This window comes from Mesoplodon densirostris, chromosome 3 (genome assembly GCF_025265405.1).
Source record: "Mesoplodon densirostris isolate mMesDen1 chromosome 3, mMesDen1 primary haplotype, whole genome shotgun sequence".
In the NCBI taxonomy this organism is placed as follows: domain Eukaryota; kingdom Metazoa; phylum Chordata; class Mammalia; order Artiodactyla; family Ziphiidae; genus Mesoplodon; species Mesoplodon densirostris.
Genome location: NC_082663.1, coordinates 39,592,113 through 39,617,483, shown reverse-complemented (window position 1 = coordinate 39,617,483; position 25,371 = coordinate 39,592,113). Strand labels below are relative to the sequence as shown.

The following is a 25,371-nucleotide window of genomic DNA, read 5'->3' as shown; positions in this document are numbered from 1 at the left end:
TGATGAAATTAAAATAATCATGTTGACCATTATAAACCAATTTATTATAGTTATTTACCTACCTTCCATGCAGATGGGATGTGTAAAGATCAGAATTTGAGGGGATTAAATGGGTCTAGTTTCATGAGGGTGAAGTTAGGAAAATGATTTTAAAGGAGAAAAGGAGAGGAGAAGTAACAGGATACATGAAAGACAAGGTGGAAGTAAATCAAATTTGTGGAAAAAGAATCATATTTGCTAAATGGATACAGAGTTCGTGACAGGTCATGGATATGATGAGACAGTAATTTAGCTAAGAAAGAAGAAAACTAATGAGACTAAAATCTCAATTATTGTTAAAGGAATCTTGTGATTGATGTGCTAGAATAACTACTTACCCTTGGGTTGAAGGCCAGCATCTGAGGATTGTTAGGATCTACCACAGAAGGATATGGCTCGAAAATGACAACTTTTCTAGGAGATTCCAATGCGGACCTACACATGGATACTAGTAGATCTACCACCTTGAAATACATACATAAGATAGTTACTATCCTTCAGGTTTTATCAAATGCTTTGCCATTGTTTCTCCCTCTCATGGTAGTTAATTAGGAAAGATTCAGGATGGCTAGCAATCTCTGAAATCTGTAATTTGTGGCTTTAGATCAAATTTGACCAAACCTGACTATTAATTTAAAGTAACTAATATTTAAAGTTACTTTAATATGTGTTATTTAAAGTAACACATATTAAAGTAACTAATATGTGTTGCTTCCAACTACTCACGTCTTCGTATCTGTCTTTAACATGTCTTTGTCATTAACACATACTACGTGCTAACATTGTTGTAGGTTCTGTGGAAGGACAATGAACAAGGCAGGTCCTTGAAAAGGTCTCATGAAATGTTCCTTTCAATGGAGAAGATGTGTTGAAAAATCAGTTAAATATATGCTTAAAGACATATAGTGTCTGGCAGTGTTAAATGCTATAAAAATAAAGCTGGCATTAGAGACTTAGGCAGTAGGGGGTACTATTTTAGCGTGGCCAGGAAATGTGGTGACGTTTCAACAGAGACCTGAACGAAGTGGACATGGAGACGTGCCTATCTGGGGAGAAAGCATTCCGGGGGAAGGAAACTCAGAAAATGAATCTGACATGCCCCAAGGACAGTAAATCTCCTGACTCCATCTTCTTCCTACTCTCCTCTGACAAAGGCTATTAATGTCCTCTGATTCGTTAAATAATATGGCTTTATTCCTCTGCGCGTCTCTGATTCCTTCGCACAATTCACTAAGAGGCAGAGCGACAGAGCAGTTAAGAGCAGTTAACCCCTCCCTAGTTCCTCCCTAGTTCCCCAAAACAACACGCTCTAGCAACTGAATCAAGAAAGCCGATACCGTCTAAACGGAGAGAGCTCATCAGAACGGACATACCTATAGGGTAAAGACAAGAGACTTCATAGGAAGCAGCTGACTTAATCCTTATAGGGAAAGATATTTCCAGAAAGTTTTGAAACAGGCATTTAAAAAATGCACAGTAAGGCTTCCCTGGTGGCGCAGTCGTTGAGAGTCCGCCTGCTGATGCAGGGGACACGGGTTCGTGCCCCGGTCCGGGAAGATCCCACATGCCACGGAGCGGCTGGGCCCGTGAGCCATAGCCGCTGAGCCTGTGCGTCCGGAGCCTATGCTCCGCAATGGGAGAGGCCACAACAGTGAGAGGTCCGCGTACCGCAAAAAATAAAAATAAAAAATGCACAGTAAGAGTAGGACAATTTTTGATTCTTATGGTTAACGAGGGGGTATTGTGACCTAATGCCAGTAGGGCTCACTCTGTTGTGTGTATACTCACAAAACACATCCACCCAATCACAGCAGCCAGAATTTCCAGTGACCTAAAATAATTAGCAACACTCAAGCCATCAGGTATAGGATCTATAAGTAACACATTCCAAAGTACACAGACATAGATACCCACAGGACTTACTCAGAAAACAGTAGAACTGAAACAGCTAATATGTTTCTACCACATTATTCCATTTACGTGTGTGGGTGTTTGCAATAAGTTGGATTCCAAGCAACAGATAATAATAATAAAGACAAATTAAAAACCTCCTTTTTGTTTTCCTCTCCCATACTCATACTCCTTCTACCCAAAAAGATGCACCGTAACCGAGATACAAATTGTTTTCAGCATTATCTGGTCTCCTAATATAGTAAAACCCAAGCAAGAATCCTGAGAAAGAATCATCAGTAACATAAAAGAGCCTTTTTTGAAACTTTTGGGGCCATGAATTGGTACGATCTTATAAATACCTTAAAAAATTATATGTCATAGTATGCATCTGAAGCTTTGTAAAAATACATACCCTTCATGTATGTATGATCAAATGATCTTTGACAAGGGTGCCAAGACCACTCAATGGGGAAAAGACAGTCTTTTCTACAAATGAGGGTGGGAAAACTGGATATATGCATGCAGCAGAATGAAGCTTGACCCTTATCTTACACCACACACAAAAATTAAATCAAAATAGAATAAAAATGTAAACATAAAACCTTAAACTGTAAAATTCCTACAAGAAAACAGGGGGAAGCTTTATGATATTGGATCTGGCAGTGATTTTTTAGATATAACACCAAAGCCATAGGCAAGAAAAACAAAAATTGACAATAGGACTATATCAAACTTTTTTGCATCAAAGAACAAAATCAAGAGAGTGAAAAAACAACATGGAATGGGAGAAAATATTTGCAAATAATTTATCTGATAAGAGGTTAATATCCAGAATACATAAAGAACTCCTATAACTCGACAATAAAAAATCATATAACAATTTTTAAATGGGCAAAAGAACTGAATAGATATTTCTTTTAAGAAGCCATACATACAAATGGCCAAAAAGCATATGAAAAGATACTCAACATCACTAGTCATCAGAGAAATGCAAATAAAAACCACAATGAGTTATCACCTCACAACCATTAGGATGGCTACTATCAAAAAAACAGAAAATAAAGTGTTGGTGAGCACCTGGAGAAATTTGTGCCCTTGTGCATTGTTGATGGGATTGTAAAATGGTGTAACCACTATGGAAAACAGTATGGAGGTTCCTCTAAAAACCTAAAAGTAGAAATTCCATATGCTCCTGCTGTAAGTGACAATCCCACTTCTGGGTATATGTCCAAAAGAATTGAAAGAAGGATCTTGAAGAGATGTTTGCACACCCATGTTCACAGCAGTATTATCCACAACAGCCAAGAGGTGAAAGCAACCAAAATATCCATTGATGGGTGAATGGATAAACAAAATGTGGTGTCCACATATAATGAAATACTATTCACCTTAAAGAAGGAAAAGTCTGTCACCTGTTACAAAATGGATGAACTATGAGGACATATTATGCTAAGTGAAATAAGCCGGTCACAAAAAGTCAAATACTATATGCCTACACTTGTGAAGAATCTAAAGTAATAGAATTCACAGAAACAGAAAGTAGAATGGTGGTTGCCAGGGATGGGGGTAAGGAGAAAATGGGAGTTTTTCAACAGGTATAGAGTTTCACTTCTGCAAATGAAAAAGTTATGGAAATCTGTTTCACAACAATGTGAATATACTCAACACTACTGAACTGTGCACTTAAAAATAAATTTTACATTATGTGTTTTTTACTACAACAAGAAAGGCACAAATGGATACAGAATAACCTGAACAATGTTCCCCCTTCAATCAAATACTTTAATTAAAAACCTTGTGCCCAAAGCTTCAAAACAATCAAAACTACCAAAAAAAGCAAATGCATTGTTTTGCCAATAATTTCACTAGTGGACTTAAGTAAATTATAATGAAAATAATGGATGTAGGGGTAAAGAAGTTAGTTAACAGAATATTTTTGTTAATATATATCTTAATCTAACTGAAAAGAAACAGTGTAACTACCCTGGCAAAATTCCTTGCTGTCCCCCGAAGTTTCATACTCCTTGCTTTCAAGGTATAGGGCTACTACTGCCTGGAAGCAACTGCACTGCAAGCGACAATTTCTACCCCTTTTGTTTAAGTCAGGCCATAAGACTAGTTTTAACCAATGGACAGAAAGTGGAAAGGGGCTGAGCTGATGAAGAAACAGGCGCTCTTTCCCCCCTTTTCTTCCTTCCCCTCTACTGTATGCCAGTATTGAAGACAGCAGACTCATGTGGTGGACGGAATCCGGTTCCCTCAGTGATCACACAGTTGCCCAACAAACATTCTAACCGAACAGCTGTGTGAGTTAGAAATAAAAGCCTACCATCTTAAGTCACTTTAGTTTTATGGTTTATCTGTTATAGGAGTTAGCATTCAGAATCTTTGAACAAAGAAAGGTTTATGTTCCACTGTTTGGATTTGTACTCTATTTACATATGCTGATTTTTCCACAGAGTAAAATGATGTACAATGTATTCTGGAAAAGAAGTGAATTTAAAATTGTAGACTAATGGCCTTCCAACATTTCAAGAGTAATTCCTTTTATCTTTACTTTTTTAAAAAAGAAAATTGTATATGAGAGCCCCAAAACATAAAAGAATAAAATGGAGCTGCTGTTCTGGTTAAAGCAGTACTCAGAGGCCTGGGATCCCAGCTGCTGAGACGCTCTCATCGCAGCCCAGCCTCCTGCAGACCCCTCTAAAGAATGTTCCTGCAACCTCCAGAGCTCCTCAGAGCACCACTAAAAATGCAGGAGTCAACTGATGCAGCAAGGCTACAGAGATATAGTTTTTATTTAGAAAAGGAATCCATTTCCATGTAATCTCTAGGATTATAACCAGAATATTGGGGTATCTCCTTTAAAGTGGTGAAAAGAATATTCCGCATTGACTTTGGAGTAGAATCACTAAATTCTCTGAGTTTTTTGGATACTGATCTTTAGAGTTGAATCACTGAATTGATCTGATCGAGTATTTGTGCCTTGTTACTATCATTATATAATCCAAAAGTAATTTCACTTTAAGAACCATTATTTTTAGAGATATATCTATAGTAAGAGGGAAAAAAGCACCTATTATTCTTTCAACCTAGCCTACTGTTAATATGTTAGTTTTCCTTCTAATCAATTATTCCTTATTCCTAGGCTTTACTTCCTTCCCTTTTCAAATTGTATGCGGGATACTTTACTTCCAGTAAAATGCATAAATATTAACTATACTACTTGAAAAATTATACATATATATACACACACACATACCCATGTAAATATGCATATATGTGCATATGTACACTCATACACACACCTGTGTAAAGTTTATTTTTACATAGCTATAAATAGTATATATTAAAGTACCTTTTTTTTGAGCAATATTAGTTTCAAGGGATGAGAAAAATGTTACCATTTTTAAAAAGAGATAAAGACTCACCATGGATAGATACATTTGAGAAACCCTCTAATTATAGGCTAGTCATTTTCTTCAGTTTTAGGGATTCTCAGAGCTTTTAGTATGCAAATTTGTGCACATTGGGTATAGGGGTAATATTAAGCAGCATTTTTGAAATTTATTTTAATCATGGAATCATTTTTCACATCGCATATGAGCAATGCTCTGTTTGTTATTTTCATTTATAACTCATTACATCACAAATATGGTCCTTAAAATTTCATCAAGTGGATGCATCTCAGTCTATATTAATCAGTGAAATAACGAGGTTAAGGGAGTCTAAATCCAGGAGGCATGGGCTGTCTGTGTTAACTGTTGTACCTTAGTCTAGTGTACTGCCTGTTACATAGCAGGCATTTGATACTTACTATAAGAATGACCAGATGTCTGTTGCATGGTCATTCTTTCCACCCATCTTTGTGAATTTTATACAATTATTTTACATTTAGCTTCCTTTGACTTTTAGTGAGACTAAGTATTTTCTCATGTTTCTTTACTAACTATAGGTCCATATTTGTGAATTGTGCATTCATTTCCTCTATTAATTTGTGATGATCTTCATGTTTTTGTATCAATTTTTATAAGCTTCTCTGTAATTAAGTTTGTAGCAAAACACACTTTTTCATAAGTGTGTTAGCTCTTAGTGTTCACTATTTTTTCAAGTAGAAAATGTGAAGTATGTATGGACTCAGTACTGTTGATAATTTTCTTTATGATTTTTTGTATCTGCATAAATGCATGAACCTGAGGCCCTACCTAGGCTGTGCATGCTTAATTCGACCCTCCTCTACTGTGGGTATAATACTTTTAAACAAAACTATTCTTTAAGCCATTTGGAATTTGTTTTTGCACACAGCATAAAGAGATAACCTGTTTCCCCCCACATGTTATAGGTCATTTGTTCCCACCTTCACTAAACCATTTTTATTTTACAACATGATGTGATACCTCCTTTAATATGTATTAGATGTATTTATAACTTGACCTATTTTGGGGATAATCTGACATTCTATTCTTTGCCAGTACTATATTTTTTCAAAATATCATAGGATTACATAATATGGTTTTGTATTTGGTTGGTCTAGCCTCACTTAATTAACACTCATTATTTTTTGTTTTCTGTAATTTTTTTCTCATCTATTTATTAGTATTTCAGTCAGGTTCCATAAATGAACAAAAACTAGTTGAAATTTTAATGACATTGCATGAAGTAATAAATTTTGGCATCTTTACAACTGATTTTTTTCCTTTCCAGAAACATGGGATGCTTCTCTGCTTTCAAGTTGTTTCTCTTTGTTTTTATATTTTTCTTCCTATGTCATAAACATTGCTATTGTAAAACTGAATGCTCTCTTTTTATTACATGTTCCGTCCATTATCTTTTCACCTAAGTTTTAAAAATAAATTGGCTTCCATTTTATGGCACTATAACTTTACAAATAAACATTACATAATGCAAATGCAAGGGTTTCAGTATCTCAATTTCACCATGTAAGAAAGAAACGTAATTATTTTTCAAACAATTAAAGTTGGTTTAACTTCTCCTCTTGGCAATTGCAGAAGGACAAAAACACACATTAGATAAAGCTGGCAAAATTTAGTTTCTATCTAGAAATATCAAATGCTGGTTTGCTTTCTTAATCTATCAAGAAACTATCAAAAATTCATCCCAAAGAAGGGTAAAGTTAGCTAGTGGATCAGAATAAACTTTTCAAATAAAAATATAGAATAGTTAGTATCACGTGTTACTACCTGAGCTCCAGTTGCTATTTCATCAGCAGCTTCATTCATTACTCCCAGGGTTTGAAAAGCAAATACACACAGCTCTCGTTCACACACAGTAGGCTACAAAAGAAAGGGTAATCAATTCAACATTTTTCCTCATCCTCCAATTCCTAAATTAAATGTATGACATTCTTTATAATAAATAGAAAATGCAAAGTTTTAGAATATTAAAAAGAAATATTATTTACAATAGCCTAGATGTGGAAGCTACCTAAGTGCCCATTGACAGATGAATGGATAAAGATGTGGTATATGTATAAATACAATGGAATATCACTCAGCCATAAAAAAGAATGAAATATTGCCATTTGTGAGAACATGGATGGACCTCGAGGGCATTATGCTAACTGAAATAAATCAAACAGAGAAGGACAAATGCTGTATGATTTCACTTACATGCATCTAAAAAAAGAAACAAATGAACAAACATAACAAAATATAAACCGAGTCATAGATACAGAGAACAAACAGGTGGTTGCCAGAAGGGATTTAGGTGGTAGGATGAGAGAAATAGGTGAGAGAGATTAGGAGGTACAAACTTCCAGTTACCAAATAAATGAGTCACAGGGATGAAATGTAGAGTGTGGGGAAGGTAGTCAATAATAATGCAGTATCTTTGTATGGTGACAGATGGTAACTAGACTTACCATGGTGATCATTTTGTAATGTATAGAAATTTCAAATCACTATGTTGTGCACAAGGAACTAAAGAAGTGTTGTATGTAGGTCAATTATACTTCAAAAACAAACAAATTCGTAGTAAAAGAAATCAGATTTGCCGTTACCAGAGGTGGAGGGGTGGGGGGAAGGGGAATTGGAGGAAGGTGGTCAAAAGGTACACACTTCCAATTATAAGATAAATAACTACTAGAAATATAATGTACAACATAATTAATATAATTAACACTGGTGTATGTGAAAGTTAAGGGAGTAAATCGTAAGAGTTCTCATCACAAGGAAAAAATACTTTTCTCTTGTTATTTTATTTTCCATTAATATGAAATGATGCATATTCACTAACTTATTGTAGTAATCATTTCATGATGCATGTAAGACAAATCATTGTGCTGTACACCTTAAACTTATACAGTGCTGTATGTCACTTATATCTCAATAAAACTGGATGGGGGAAAAGGGAAGAAATATCACTTTAGAGAATTAAATGTCTAAATTTAGGTAACAATTAGTAAATAATCATTTATTGATACAGTCACAAATATGATTAAAAAATTCATTTTAGTTAGTTTTAGGCACTTGCACTTGGAATGATTTAGCAATAGATGAAAATATCCTTTAATTGGAAAATCCATCTCGCCTGCTTAATACACATTTGCACATGAGATGCACTAAAAAAAAAGCAGATACCTAAGCTGGTGATATACTAATTAAACCACAAAGCTGTGTAAAACAAATATAAAAAGGAGAATTCCATTTCTTCCTAGATAATTTTCTCTGGAAGAAATAGCTGAAAGACTTTTGACTTCAATAACGTCCTAGAGTCAACAGCTCTGAAATATACACTCTGCAATTGCTTTGGAAGAGCTCTCATCTTTCAAATCTGATACAGTGTCATCTGTCTGATTTATCTTATCTCCCAAGTTACATTGCATTAGGTAGCTGATGAGGCCTAACACGATGCAGCCTGTGGTGCCCGGCACAGCAGACAGACGCATTTGTTAGTGCCATTGCTCCTATGTTCACTCATTTCAGAGGACAGTTTCATCTACTACTTAACTAGTGGGGAAGGATGGCCCCATTCTGAGCATCCTTTATGTTCAGAATAGGCCCACATGGTAGCTTTGCAGACAAAAAGCATGACCAATCACACAAAGATTTCTGATTGACATTCCCCAAAGAGAATTTTCAAAACAAATAAATTGATATATTTCCTTTGTCAGCCTTAAAAGGACAGTTTGATTCTATTTCAGAAACATCAGGAAAAACTACCTATGATAGGAAACTAATTGGAAACAATTCTTCATCCAGCCTCAAGTGATACATACTGCTGCATATATTTGGATATACTTAGAGCAGACTGCTCAACTTCTACTTTTTCTTTTACTTTACCATTTAACCTATTCTTAATCTATTTTTTCATGTGTATGTGCATGTATGTTTCCTCCTCAACCTCCCCCGCTGACATTGGGTTGTTTCTTTTGTTTACTTTAGGGGAGCATGGTATGGTCTGAAATAATAACATCAACCATTTTATTGCATATTTACTATCGTGTCAAACACTGTATTGGTGTCGGAGGATGGTGAAACTATACACAAACAAAAACCCGGGGAACATAAACCTTGGAAATCATAAAGGGCCATAGGAATTAATATGTGTACTCTACCAGACACCCAAAGTTCACTGAGGAAGTAAACAGAGACACAGAAGGTACTTTGTTTTTGATAATACTACTGCCAAATAACCATACACTTTTTTATGACGAAAATCCATCAATCCCAAAGCTGAATATCAGGATAAGGCTCATTTAGTATATATGAGTAATGATTGGTTTTTATTTTTTTATTTCAACCCTGGATAATTAATTATACTTACTTTGTGATCATCCTAAAATATATGTATGTATGTATGTGTGTTCACACACATATTCAGGGAATATAAGTAGAAACTACCATTTTGGTACCAAATTGTTCCCTTAAGCAATATAAATGAAAATGAAATAAAATATTCTGATAAACTAGATTGGAAGATAATTTTTTTGGAAGATTATTTTTTGAAATTTGAATATTCTATCACCACACTTTGTAGCCAATCCTAGGTATTCATGTGCCACCCTGACTTTGTCTCAAATGATTTTTTACCAATTTCACCCAAACCTCCTGGTCTTTATCTTGGGTAACAAATGAACAACAGCAGTTCAATGTTTTCTCCTGAATTACTATTTCATCCCCCTCCCACATCTGTTTATACTCAAACCTCTAAATCTCCAAATTACATGGACTTACCAGCTGACCCATTATTTTAAATAATAAACATAAGTTCCTAATGTAAAGCTACGGATTAATTACTTTATAGACACTCCTTTTCTTTCCCGCATTTTTTTTCAATGAAAAGTGGCCTTTCTTCCCATACTCAAATTTGTAAGGCTGATTTCTAGGAATATCCTGTTACTGCAACTGTTTGAAGAAGGAAATCAGGTACGATAGAAAACTTGCTTTTGGGGGGGAGAAAAGAAAGTTTGCTATCATATGGAAAAATTTGAAGTAGAACTACATATTACATTCTTATAAAAATAATTTTATCTTCCTTTTTTTTATTTGGTAAGGAAAGTGCTTTATTATGAATTTCTTTGATTATTCGTGGAATAACCCTTTTAGACATGTTCATTAGCATTTGGAATTTACTCTTATAATGGTTCTTTTTTTTTAACATCTTTATTGGAGTATAAATGCTTTACAAAGGTGTGTTAGTTTCTGCTTTATAACAAAGTGAATCAGCTATACATATACATATATGCCCATATCTCTTCCCTCTTGCATCTCCTTCCCACTCTCCCTATCCCACCCCGCTAGGTGGTCACAAAGCATGGAGCTGATCTCCCTGTGCTATGCAGCTGCTTCCCACTAGCTATCTATTTTACATTTGGTAAGTGTATATATGTCCATGCCACTCTCTCACTTCGTCCCAGCTTACCCTTCCCCCTCCCTGTGTCCTCAAGTCCATTCTCTACTTCTGTGTCTTTATTCCTGTCTTGCCCCTAGGTTCTTTAGAACCATTTTTTTTTTTAGATTCCATATATATGTGTTAGCATACAGTATTTGTTTTTCTCTTTCTGACTTATTTCACTCTGTATGACAGACTCTAGGTCCATCCACCTCACTACAAATAACTCAATTTCATTTCTTTTAATGGCTGAGTAATATTCCATTGTATATAAGTGCCACATCTTCTTCATCCATTCGTCTGTCGATGGACACTAGGTTGCTTCCACGTCCTGGCTATTGTAAACAGAGCTGCAATGAACATTGTGGTACATGACCCTTTTTGAATTATGGTTTTCTCAGGGTATATGCCCAGTAGTGGGATTGCTGGGTCGTATGGTAGTTCTATTTTTAGTTTTTTAAGGAACCTCCATACTGTTTTCCATAGTGGCTGTATCAACAGTGCAAGAGGGTTCCCTCTTCTCCACACCCTCTCCAGCATATATTGTTTGTAGATTTTTTTTGATGATGGCCATTCTGACTGGTATGAGGTGATACCTCACTGTAGTTTTGATTTGCATTTCTCTAATGATTAATGATGTTGAGCATCCTTTCATGTGTTTGTTGGCAATCTGTATACCTTCTTTGGAGAAATGTCTATTTAGGTCTTCTGCCCATTTCTGGCTTGGGTTGTTTGTTTTTTTGATATTGAGCTGCATGAGCTGCTTGTAAATTTTGGAGATTAATTCTTTGTCAGTTGCTTCATTTGCAAATATTTTCTCCCATTCTGAGGGTTGTCTTTTCATCTTTTTTATGTTTTCCTTTTCATTAGGTCCCATTTGTTTACTTTTGTTTTTATTTCCATTTCTCTAGGAGGTGCGTCAAAAAGGATCTTGCTGTGATTTATGTCATAGAGTGTTCTGCCTATGTTTCTTCCTTTCTTTTTAAAATAGCAACTATAAAGGTAGTAATATTGCGAATAATTTATGTACTATATAACACCATACTAAGTAAATGCCAGTGAATTTTTAAAGCAACAATGTTATATCTATCGATCATTTTTTACTAGAACATTCTATAGAGTATTCAAGCTATAAATGAGTTCAATTTTGATATAACAATTTGCCAACTAGTTTTTGTAGATCACTGATCCTCTCCCATGTTTATCCATTTTATTTGAGAGGAGTTCAAAATGTCAACACAAGATGGCGTACTAAAAGAAAGTTCTCAAATTGTAAGTAATCAAGATTAGATGTCTCACAGAAAGCACATCCTATTCAAGGAAAGAAACTGATTCATTTTTCCTTAATAAAATATGCAGTTATACTGTAATTAGCATTCTCCCACCTTGAGCCAACTGCCAGCCAATACCGTGCTCCCAACAAATTCGGCTATAACTGTATCATTTGCACAGAAAACTCCAGCATCAATTCAAAATAAAATGTAGTTATTGAATAGCTATCACTAGATAAGTGAAATTGTGTGTTTTATTAAACATACTTTAATACAAAGTATGTATGCCTAAACATCACCCAAAATGTACATTATTTACTAATTCAAGTTTACAATAAATCTATTAGTTTCAATTTATAAAATATTATCTATTCTTAATGTTATACTATTATATTGCCTTCAAAAAAATCAGTCCCTATAACGTAAGCTGCAAAACCATTTCAATTCCCTCCTGCCATTACACATAACATACATAATATATCTGCAATATAATATTCATTGTGCACCATTTAAAAACATGGGGAACTTTATATGTCCCTAAGTTAAGATTCATTTTAGAAATTTTTAAGCTAAGATGAATACGTTTTTAATTTTATTTGAATCAAAGCTATTTAAATGTGAGCAGTAAAAACATGTTTTAAAAAAATGGCTTTAAGCCCTAAAGAATATTTTAGAAACTAACTGCACTTTAGAAACTTTGTGTTTTCAATGAATTTAAATTACTTCCTACTGAAAATAGAAATGACACAACTCAAGAGAATCTAGCTATGTATTTATATATAGCACAGTGTAGGTGAGTGGTTTTCAAACCTTTTTTTGCCATGGTCTTTTTTTTCAAACACAATATTTCATGTAAGTCCAATATATAAAACAGATAAAAGTGGATACTGTTCCAGTTGGAGCATATGTGCACAGTTCAGTTCTCCTAGCTATAAAACAGGGATAAAATCAGATCTAGTTCACCAGGTTGATAAAAGGACTAAGTGAGAAAGAGAACCAAGTGAGATATGGTTTATAAAATCTCCTTGAGGTATACAGAGCTGTTTAAGTATTAATAGTATTAGGTAACCTGGATAAGCTTCTTCTACTTGTTTTAACCCAATATATATACAAAATTAGTGTTTAATAAGAATTTTCATTGAAGCATATCATGAAGTGGTATTTTTACTTTCATACCCGCAGTTTATCAAAATTCTTAATTTGTTGTTACACTAGGTCTTGATAAAAAAGAAATGAACCATGTAAATACAACTTCATAATTTAAAAACAAGTGTTGAAAACATATGAGAATAATTAAGAATATCTACTGGAAACACAAAACCTACATGCCTTTAATTCTCTGTGTTTCCAGTTTTATAGTCAGTACTTTGGGTGCTTTTCATAGTTTGGAAGACAGACACATTTGGGGTAGGGAAAGATTTACTGTCCATTAAGAAAGACAGGAATCCCACAGAGATCAAGACAGATCCACAATAAAATAGGATCAGGCCTGGTTAGTCCCCAGTATACATGGTGATCCCCATTGTCTGATAAAACTAAAGTTGTTTGAACATTAAAACCAATTTCTGCTCAATTTGGATGTAAAAATAATTATAGTTTTGAACTGAAAGTTTTTTGGCATGATTATTTAGTTTAGCCTTTATTTCAGGACTTGAAATGTTAACTTCTACAAAATGCATTGAGGGAGAGCAGGGAGAAAATAGGGTATGCTTTTTCATCCATTCTTTAACATCAGACCTAAATACAAGAAGACCTACCTGTTTTCCTCAAGGTAAAATGGGACATACCCAGGTTGACCCACACAGTTAGTTTCCAAAAAAATGGTCATGGGAGTGTCTTATACTATGACCAAATTATAGCTGGGTATTGTTAATTTTCACTCTGAAAATAAGAACCTTAGTTACCAACATTTGTCTATGGTCCACAGCAAGACTGGACCACAAAATTATTAGACTCGCAGGTTTCTCTGACCTTGCTTTAGTAGGAAAGAGCATTATTCTCTAGAGGTGATGTAGAATCTCAGGCCTGGTAATCCACAGCAAGTAATGTGGGACATTTTCACACAGCAGGAGAAGAAAATGAAATCATAATTCCCACATCACATACTGAAGTGAGAAACAGGAAAAGTCTGTTAACCAGGGACACAGAGAATGAGCCTCCAGTATCACTGACAAAGTTCCAACTTTGTAGGGATACTAAGCCACACAACCACATGAGTATTTTTTTCCAACAGGATTCAGCAGCTCACGTACAGGGTTCAAAGAAGAAGACAAACACCTGCATTGATCCAAGAATTGGGTGTTTAAGGTGACCCTAACAAAAAGACAAGGGCACTAGGAATTTATAGGCTGATAAAAGCAGTGGTGATTTTGGCAGTAAATCCTTGTTTTCTTGTTTTGCCAACACACTTGAAGACCAAAATCAACATTTTAAAGCATCTCAAAGACAGTCTAGCGCATTAACGCTCTAGCTGATTCCAAAACGTGGAGAACCAGTGGTTTGGTTTTCTGATCACAATGCAGACTGTACTGCCGAACTGAAATTCTGGGACTCTGAACAACCCTCCTGAGAAGGTGAATTTTATGCAGATCCACAGTACTGCATGTCAGGACTCACACCTGAGAGTGATATTTATAACCTTTATAAGCAAAAGAGAAAATCAGAGCATTGTGGTATTTCTAAATAAGTAGTTCTTGATGTTGCAAAAGTGTGACATGCTTACCTAGACCTCTGAGTAAAGTGGCAGAATAGGAAAGGAGTAAAATTTTAGGACTTTTGGGAAACAGGGGTAAAAGGGGACTTATGTCATTTGAAAAACAATCAGCCTTGAAGAAAAGATACAAAATATAAGAAACAATTTGAATTTTGACAGAGAAAGATCTAACAAATGTAATAAACATTAGGCAGAGAAATCTATGGAAATCGAGTTTTTTTTTTTAATTAGTTTCTGCTTTATAACAGGAAATCGAGTTTTATCGAACCTATTTAATCACCCTATGGGGCTATGACTTATCCTCTTTATAGCTCTAGGATTTACTACAGTTTTTAATGTGTTATATTTGTAATAATTGTTGTACCTTATTGAAATTATACACTATGTACATTATTGAAATTATAGTAAAACATATTGCGATGTAAATATAAGAGAGAGAGAGAAAAAATGAATATATACCAGATTTAGGTGAAATATCTGTTTAACAGAACAGGGAGGTAGTTTTGTTTACTTTTCTTCCTTTGAATATGAGATGTTTCTCTATTTTCATTTCCTGATCTGATTTCATATGTCACTTATCTTACTATTTAAGAAACCACAGTAAGTTTTCTGATTTCCTTAGATATCAGTCTGAATTGAAGCAACATAAAACCTCCTGATAACTAGCTATATTTATTTAGAAAACGTTTTCTCTCTTGTTTACAAAAGCATTTCCATTTCTAGAAAGAGACAGCAAACTTCATTGGTGCAGAAAGATAAAGTAAAACAGAACTTGAAGCAAGGCAAAGAGAATACTAACATCAACTATGATATTTCTATCACCTATTATAGGAATGAACTGACGGCAATTAAACTGTAAAGAGCAAACTCCCAACAATATGTGTGGTGAATTTCCAGGACATAAAAGTAGTTAATTCAGGCACATAAGTCAAGAGTAGCATCATGAGGGCTTCCCTGGTGGCACAGCGGTTGAGAGTACGCCTGCCGATGCAGGAGACGCGGGTTCGTGCCCCGGTCTGGGAAGATCCCACATGCCGCGGAGCGGCTGGGCCCGTGAGCCATGGCCGCTGAGCCTGCGCTCCGCAACGGGAGAGGCCACACAATGAGAGGCCCGCGTACCGCAAAAAAAAAAAAAAAAAAAAAAAAAAAAAAGAGTAGCATCATGATTAAGAACCATGGCCTTGGTGCCATTCTGCCAGGGTTTGAATCCTGTCCCTATTACTTACTAACAGTGTGACATTAAAAAAATTACTGTTTTCCTCATCTATAGAGCAGGGACAGTATTAATACCTGCCTAATAGGGTTAAATAAGATTAAATAAGATAATCCATATAAGGCACTTCAAAAACATGATTACATAAAAAGCACTCAAAAAGCTTATGCCATTAATAACATTACTATTATCTATGGCAAGGAAAATGTCATTGCCATGGATCAAGAAATAAATCAAGATCCACAGATGCACAATGACAAAGTAAAAATAGGCCTCCTTACTGGGATAAACTGACAATGGTTAAAGGATCCTCTCTCCTCTCATCCTAACTATACATTTCCGTGTATTGACTAAAAATAACAATCTTGCACAAATATTTAATAAATTCTGATTTAGTTAAGTTGGGTTTCAGAATAACAATATATCTCTTTGAGAGGAATAACTGACTGTCAAAAAATAGCATTTGGGTGGCAAGAAAAAACTCTTTTATATGTTTCCCATAAACAAATAAAATGAAACCAATATATCATAAAGCCCGACAGTGGTTATGGTCATAAATGGATATTATATATGTTTTTTAAAGTATAAATCTTGAAATACAAAAAATTTCTAATAAAATTACCTATTTCTAGGCTTTGCAATTCATCTTTTCAAACATATATTCCTAAGGACAGGACAAATCTCTCTTAAAAAGTGCAACAGAATCTAGTATGGTGTGTTATACTCATAAAGCCTTCAATAAATGTTTGTGATGCAGTTTTGAAGTCAGACAAAATCAGGTTCAAAGTTCAGCTTCCACTCATATAGCTGGGTGAAGCTAAATAAATCTTCTAACCTCTTTGAATCTTAACCCCCTTATTTGCACCATGGGCACAAAAATACCTAAACCACAGAGTTTTGTGAAAATCAAATAAGGAAGCAGTATGCAAAATGTCTACACAGGGTGCCTGGCACACAGTGCTCAAGTCATCTGCAAACAGATTGCTTTAGTTTTTCATGTCCAATATGGATACATTCTATTATTCTTCTCTTCTTAATTGCCTGGTTAGAACCTCTAGTACAATGTTGATTAGAAGTGGCAACAGCATCAAAAAGAATAAACCACTTAAAGATAAATTTATCCAAGGATGTGCAAGACTTGAACACTGAAACTAAAAAACAGTGTAAAAAGAAATTTTAAAAGATCTAGATAAATGGAAGGATACCCTGCATTCGTGGATTGGAAGGATTAATATTAAGATAGCAATACTTCCCAAATTGACCTACAGACCCAAAGCAAACCCTATCAAAATTCCATTTGCCTTTTTGGCAGATAAGCTGACCCTAGAATTCATATGGAAATGCAAGGGATCCAATATTATAAAAAAAAAAAGTTGGAGGACTCACACTTCTTCATTTCAAACTCACTACAGAGCTACAGTTAATCAAGACAGTATAGTACAGGTATAAGGACTGACATACAAATCAGTGGAGTAAAATTAAGAGTTGACCAGTAAATCAAAACATCTATGGTCAAATCATTTTCAACAAGAGAGACAAGATCATTTAATTGGGGAAGAAGAGTCTTTTCAACAAATGGTACTTAGACAACTAGATATCTACATGCAAGAGAATGAATCTGGACAGCAACCTCATACCATAAGCAAAAATTAACTCAAAAAGGATCAATGTCTTAAATGTAAGATATAAACTATAAACTCTTTGAAGGAAATATAGGTACAAATCTTTGTGACCTTGGATTAGGCAATGGTTCAACTGAAATTTGGATTCCATTAAAATTAAAAACTTGTGTGTCACAGGACACTATCAAGAAAAAGAAAATAGGAGAAAATATTTGCAAATCATATCTCTAACAATGATCTAGTATTCACAATACATAAAGAACTCTTACAACTCACTAAAGACAAATAACCCAAATAAAAAATGGGCAAAGGATTTAAACAGATATTTCTCCAAAGAAGATATACAAATAGCCAATAAGCACATGAAGAGATGCTCAAATCATTAGTCATTAGGGAAGGGCAAATCAAAATCACAATGATATACCACTTCATGAATGCTAGGATGGCTATAATTGGGGAAAAAAAGAGGTAAATAACAAGCACTGGTGAAGATGTGGACAAACTGGAACCATCATACACTGCTGGTAGGAATATAGTGGTACAGTCGCTGTCAAAAATAGTTTGGTAGTTCCTGAAACTGTTAAGTAGCATTAACATATGTCCCAGCAATTCCATTAACTGAAGAATGGATGAACAAAAGTCACATATCCATATAATGTAGTCTTATTCCACCATAAAAAGAAATAAAGTTCTGAGACATGCTACACAGATGAACCTCGAAAACATTTTACTAAGTGAAAGAAGCCAAAACCAAATGGCCACATAATGTATAACTTATATTTAATGTAAGAAGCCAAAACCAAATGGCCACATAATGTATAACTTATATTTAATGTAAGAAGCCAAAACCAAATGGCCACATAATGTATAACTTATAGTTAATGTCTTTCTATATGAGATGTCTAAAACAGGCAAATTCATAGAGACAGAAAATATATTAGTGGCTGCCAGGGGATGAGGTGAGGGGAAAATTGGGCGTGATTACTAACTTTCATAGGGTTTCTTTTTTGGGGTAATAGAAATGTTCTGGAATTAGTAGTAACGGTTGCACAACATTGTGAATGCAATAAAAACCACTGAATTGTACACATTCAAATAGTGAATTGCATATTTATACAAATTTTATCTCAATAAAAAAATTGCAAAAAACACTTTTGAATTAGGTAATTCTCCCCAAAAAATACCACTTATACTTATTTCCATGCTCCCTTAATAATTCCATAAATGTGTCAGTGAGTTGGCATTTTTTTGAAATCTTTACTCTAATTCTCCAGATTCTACTATATACCTCTTCTAACTGGAACAAGGACTACCCTCTACTCTCTGTATTAACTATCTTTAAATTGTGCTGTTTTGAAAAAACAGTGTTTACAAGTTTACATATATATACATATTGATATAGATGGATATAGATATAGATGAATAAACACTGAAGTGATAAATAAGCACATGTGAGAAATAAGAAACATTTTGCTAATATGAAACAGCTTGATCTTTCACAGACTCCTTTAGAAATAGTGACTCATTTGTCAAAATTATATGACTTTGTGTATTATGTAATTGGCTCAATAGAGAGTGCTTACTGCAAATGCAGTTATTTACTTATTTATTTTTATATCTTAACCCTCTTCATTTATATTCTAAACTGACATTCCACCAGTGAGAACTTACCCTAAGCATGGGGCCATTTTGAAACACATGTGGTTCATCACAAACCACACAGTATTCATTCAACACAGGGATCCGCTGTTCAGCAAACTCAATTGTCTGAATAAGACAATAAAGAGAAAGAATTAAGTCAAGTTCATGAAGGATTTGAAAACCCACTAAAGGCTAAACTATTTCTACAACGGATGGAGGCTTGGCTCATACCTGCACTAGGAAGCCACGGTCTCGTATTGGAATACATTTGGCACCATTTGGCTATAAAAAGCAAAGTAGAAGAAAATAATTTTTTAATTAGGAAAATATATAAATTATAGCCTTTTACTTTTGCAGCAGTGAATACAGATGTGATCTAAGATCACCTGTAATGTGAATTAAATCACTGATTATGACATCGAGATTTTAGAATTTATTATAATGCCCTTTCCTCCATTACTATTGCAATCTTTGTTTAAACTAAATGAGCAGCATTCTTAATTTCTGATCTCCTAATAAAAATGAGTGGCATCTTTAAATGATCACAAAAACTCGTTGTCTCTATTACTTATCACTGATTGCTCCCACTTCCTCATTTAGATTATTTCAATCTCATTTCACAATCAGATAGAATTATTTCTCCAAGGACGTACTAGACAGCTGCTGTAAGGGGTACAATACTAAACTACTATATTAGGCTTAATCATACAGGAGGACATTAAGACATTTTCTTTTACAGAATATCCAAAATTATCTTTCTTAGGTGAAACTAACCATGGGAAACTTTCTACTATGTAACTCTGACATAATTACTTTTCTGTATGTCTTTAATACTTAGTTTTGAGAAGAAATGGGCTTTGGGGATATCCACCTAAAATTACCAACATACTCACATACATTTTCTTAACACAAATAAAATTTCATGGTATAATTTACAATGTAATTTTCGAAATAAATCTATATAAGAGCACCACAACTTTCGGAAAATGTATCCTCTTATTTCTTTTCAGTTTCATCTGTTGCTTGGTATATCTGTGTTAATAGTTAAAGAGTTAAATATGTTCCTCCCTAACACACACAAACACAAATTTACTAAAAGCAAACAAAACTTTTGGTCAATTATTTTATGTAATTAATATACATAAGATAAGTCTGTTTCTTTATCTGCAACTGGCTATAATGATGATTACTCTAGAGGTAAACTTTGTGTAAGACTGACTCCCAATAAATACCACCCAAAGTACTTAAGCTTTAATACAGTCACCTCCCAGGCCCGTCTCCCCATGCAAAACAGCTTCAGGACAAAGTGACTTCAGTTTCATAAAGTAGACACTGAGAGCGGCTTTAAGTCAGGCTCAGGGATACAGCCGTAACTGTTACTTCTCTCCACAAGTTCATGGGCAAAGTTGTCCTCTTATATACAATAGGAAGGACACCCCTATTAATTATTACAAATAAATAAATAAAATAAAACATCAACCATTTTTATTCTAAAAAAAATTGTTAGACAAAATTTGAGCTCCACTACTTTTGTGAGAAAACCAGAGATTAGATAAACCTACTTAATAAAACATTAGAAATGCTATGCTTGCTTAAAAGGACAGGCTTTGTGAATCCAAAGGACTTCCTTCCATTTTTAGTAGCATTCATTCCCGTGACAGGACTCTGGCCTGGACCTCAAATTGACAGCCACATTTATTTTTTCAGAATCAAAATGAACATTCCAGTACCAGTTGCAAATGTCTGGTATGCAAAATAACATCCACAAGAAAAAAAAATTGTAAATTTTAAAAAACAAAAACAAAATTGTGTTTCTTTCCTTTACCAGATCTTACAAAACAAACAAACTAACAAAACCCTCTACTGCCCCTTAGTTGACATTTAAGAACTCAAGATGAAAATATGTACGCACAGCAGGCTGGGAAGATGAAGATGATGATGGAGTTAAGATACCAATGAGCCCTGAGGTAAGAGAGAGCCTCCGGCCCTCTGCGTTGGGTTCCTTGAAAAGCTCCGTTTTGGATGACTTGGGGGCACTGGAGTAAGACTTGCTGAGCAACTTGTGATTCTTGAGTCCATATAATTCTTCCATTCTGAGGTTACTGGAATAAGACCTGCTTAGCAGTTTGTGAGGCTTCAGGCTGGCGTTGTGCTCACAGCGCGGGTCTCCAGAACAAGAGCGAGTCAAGAGTTTGTGCGACTTGAGAGCGAGGCAGTCCTCCTGCTTGGCGGCTGCAGGGCAGGGACGGTTCAAGAGTTTGTGTGACTTAATGGTCGTCACCGCCTGCTCAGCCCGGGGGTCGCTGGACAGCGAGCGACCGAAGGTCCTGTGTGGCTTCGGGGCGCACACGTCCTCCGTCTTGACTGTGCTGGAACAAGTCCTCCGCAGCAGCTTATGCGTCTTGGAGATCCCGTCTTGCTCCGATTTCAGTTTGGATTTGCTTTTTCCACAACCAGGGGGAGGATAACTTGGCGACCTTCAAAATGCAACAATTAACAGGGCGTATCATGAGTGCAACAGACCATGGAGAACACTTGTCGGGCTCAATCAACTCAACTCTGTTACAAACACCATGTCTTTTTAATCCAGTTTATCCAGCCAAAATTGAAACCAAATATGTATGGAAAGATCACAGGGACTGAATTCTATGTTTCCTGGAAAGCAGAAAAGGTTTGTCCAGTTTGTTTGTTTGTTTGTTTTTCCTTCTACTTATCCCAGAGCCCTATAAAGGACTAATTTTGGTAGGGAAAACTCTATGTGATTAGAAACCAAAAAATGTAATTTTAGTAAATTCAACCCATGCAAAGGAAACACAAACTCAAAACATAGAAATGAGTATATGTGTTTTTTGATGGAATGGATGTAACTTGGTCTGTTCTTTAAAGTCATAAAGAAAATAAACAGATGCCAAGACTGTAGCAAGAATGCTTGAATTAAATAACCATGGAATATCACAGGTGCAGCGTTTAGGAAGACGATGGAAAGACGTCTGTTACCCACCTGCGCAAGGTAGAAAACAGATGCAGGGGAGACTTCACTTTCTTCTCTGACAGCTTCTTATTGTGCAGGCAACTGGATTTTTCTTTGCTCTGTTTCCACTGCTGTGTAACAAATGTCTGCATGATTCTGTCAAACCAAAGGTAAGTTTGTCATCACAGTTCCAAGGTAATTTAATATCATATTTCTGTATGGATTATGTAGAGAATGTATTTATCAAAGGAAAATAAATGCATGGTAATTAGGCGGAGTTTAATTTTGAACCATACAAGATGTCTTCTTGTGTAGGAAAGCATCCTATAGAAAATTTCTGTGATTTTACTGTGTTACAATTAATAATTAATTAATTACTGTGACATAATTAAAAATACAATTAAGAAGTTGATAAAAGAATAAGGATATAAAGAGATTTATAAGGATGGCCTTTAGGATCAACACCTTTAGCTGAGGTGGCAAAAGAAAAGTCTGAATTATTTTGTTGGTGCCAGCAACACAGGTTTTAAAAAATGTTTTGTTAGTAATTATGATTTATTAAGATACAAGTAAAGTTCTTTTCCTTCTCTGTGATTTGCTTATGTATTTTTCTTCATGAAAAGGAAAACAAAATGAAACTATAAAGTCGTAAACAAAAATAAGCCATGGAAAATAGACTCTATGGAGAATTAGGTCAGCAAGTTTTACGTTCAGCACAGCCGCCATTCACTTTATTTTTATTTATTTATTTATTTGCCATTCACTTTAAAATGTGCTGGTTTTTTAAAAGATGGTGAGCCTCTAAGAATTTTTAGTTCCTATCCTAAGGCAGGAATTTGGTAACTTCTGATCTCAATAGTTTCTAAGTCAAGACCATGGCATCACTGTTTTGTGATAAAGAATATCTAGAACGTCAACTGTGGATTTAAGAAAGACAGCCTTGTTTTCTGAGAAGAGTCTCAGGCTGTGACAGCTTCTCTGGATCCCATCCCTACAGTGACAACGGAGGAGAGTCCCTTAAGGCTGATATTTAAGTAGAGGCAAAATTTTACAACTGAACATCATGCGCAGTAAATTAAACATTTTGATTTTCTTTCCCAAGTCAACTCAGCAGGTCCTGCTTTCCTGCTCTTTTCAGTTGTTTCTAACACAGATTGCTTCTGGACCAGGAAGATGGTACCAATATCTACTATTTACAATACAGCAGGGTGTGAAAGAGGAACTTTATATACAGATTTTTTTTCTCCTTCCACACATTTCACAAGTAAGGTAAGGAAATGAAATCTGTCCAAGTTAGCCAGGATAGTAAGCAGCAGAGCTGTAACACCTATGTTATCCAACACGGAGAGACCTATGTTAACGTACGTTATTCAAAAGGGGCAGCTGTGACTCTTAGCACTAGGCCAGTTATTATTTTCTTGAGATCCTTCAGGTCTCACCACATTAACCCAGATCGCCAGAAACTACATCACTCAGACTAACTACCCCAAACTTCAGTGAGCTAGCTTAGATGAATTCAGAGGAAACATGGAATTATTTGCAGTCATTTTAGCTGTAGAGGTAGTGAGGAAGAAGGGGGTAAAGCTGCAGTCAGTGATGCATGATTCCAAATTTGCAGTAAATTCTCCCTAGAGCTCAGGACAAGGGAAAGTTCTTATTTTCCACTTAATTTTTGAAGGTTTTTTTCTCCCAAGATTTCATCAAGATTTCAATGTAACGGTACTATTAAGGTCATCATTTTCCCTTGTACTTAACCTGAAATCTCCTGTGACACCACCCTTTGTACCAAGCAGATTCAGATTCTTTTCCTCCTATGAAAAATTGCCATTCCTGTGTACCATTCCCTAAGAAACCAAGCAAGTGCTTCTCTGATTCTTGATAGGCTAACTGGAACAAAAAATAACAAGTAAAAGAGCTAAAATTGGTCCCACTTTCATATTACATTAGCATTCTAAAGTGTGACTTCAACATCTAAAACTAGTAATTCTGAAACTTGCATACCCAAATCCCTACCTGTTCTTGGATTCGAAAGGGAGGAGTTAACTACCTCCTATAAGAAATTCAATAGAGTGTTTCATTTCAATTGTGATCTGAAATATACACATGAGCACATTTGGTATAACGACTGCCCCCTTATAATAGAGAGCCACCGAGAGATTTCAGGGCTCACCCTGGTGTCTGAGTCTGTGCTTCACTAAGAAGAACTACTATAATTGCCATTGGCTGACGATAAAAGAAGGGAAAAAGACTTCAAGGTAAATTATACATTCACATCAACCGAAGACCAGATGATGTCACAGCCAGCTATGTGAACAAAGCTTCCAGGGTAGTTCAGAAAGAGAAAGGGAATACATGTGGGTAACATGATGATCTTCTACATGCTGAAATGGGCACTACAGTAGTCAGTACTGTGTTCAAACTGTGGTGGTGAAATAGCTTCAGCGAAATGACACCATCCATCAAATTAAATTAGTATATTAATCTGAAATTTGAGTGTTTTATTTTGATTTGCACATCAGTTATAAATTGAATTTTGTGTTATAAATGTGGACTCAACATATGAAGGATTTACACCATACTTTATGTTTGTACGTACTTCAGGCAATGTTGGAGATTTGCAATGTATTTTTTTCCCTTTTAAAAACAACTTAAGTTTGATCAACAACAAGTCACACACAGTTTAAGATTATTTCCATAGTCAGTGATATGCTTAGCCTTTGATTGACAGATACCCTATTCAAGGCTGATCACTATATTACATCTGTTTGGGGTCAGCCTCTTTCAGGCTCTTTTAATGACCTCACATTTTCCCAATATCCATTCAATGATGAAAATATATTCCAAGCCTTATTAAGACAAAGGAGTATCTATGATTATATGAGAGGCAGATTAGTGGATGGATCAAAAGTATTGATATGGAGTCAAATTCTGGCTGTACCACTTTCTCAGTGTGTGAGCTTAACCAAGTTGCTTAAGCTCTCAGGGCCTGGGCTTCATCATCTAGGAAATGTGGATAGTAACAGTACCTGCTTGATAGGGTTGTTATGAAGATCAAGGGAGCTAATATATGTCACTGTTCTAAGCGCTTGACATATAAGCAGCACTGCATAAGCATTTGCTGTTGCTGTTGTTTAGACTCTTACTGCCAGGAACAC

At 35.2% G+C, this 25,371-nt stretch overlaps 1 protein-coding gene across 2 annotated transcripts in view; it reads right to left on the bottom strand.

Moving 5' to 3' along the window:
• Positions 1-25,371, bottom strand: part of PARP8 (poly(ADP-ribose) polymerase family member 8) — a 177,518-nt gene that overhangs the window by 24,286 nt on the left and 127,861 nt on the right. For both annotated transcript variants that reach the window (XM_060091685.1, XM_060091686.1), the window contains exons 12-17: positions 22,247-22,372; positions 21,158-21,722; positions 19,477-19,527; positions 19,276-19,371; positions 7,134-7,226; positions 378-503 (exon numbers count right to left, since the gene is read on the bottom strand). In XM_060091685.1, coding sequence (XP_059947668.1) covers positions 378-503; positions 7,134-7,226; positions 19,276-19,371; positions 19,477-19,527; positions 21,158-21,722; positions 22,247-22,372 — 1,057 coding nt within the window. The remainder of the gene's footprint in view (positions 1-377; positions 504-7,133; positions 7,227-19,275; positions 19,372-19,476; positions 19,528-21,157; positions 21,723-22,246; positions 22,373-25,371) is intronic.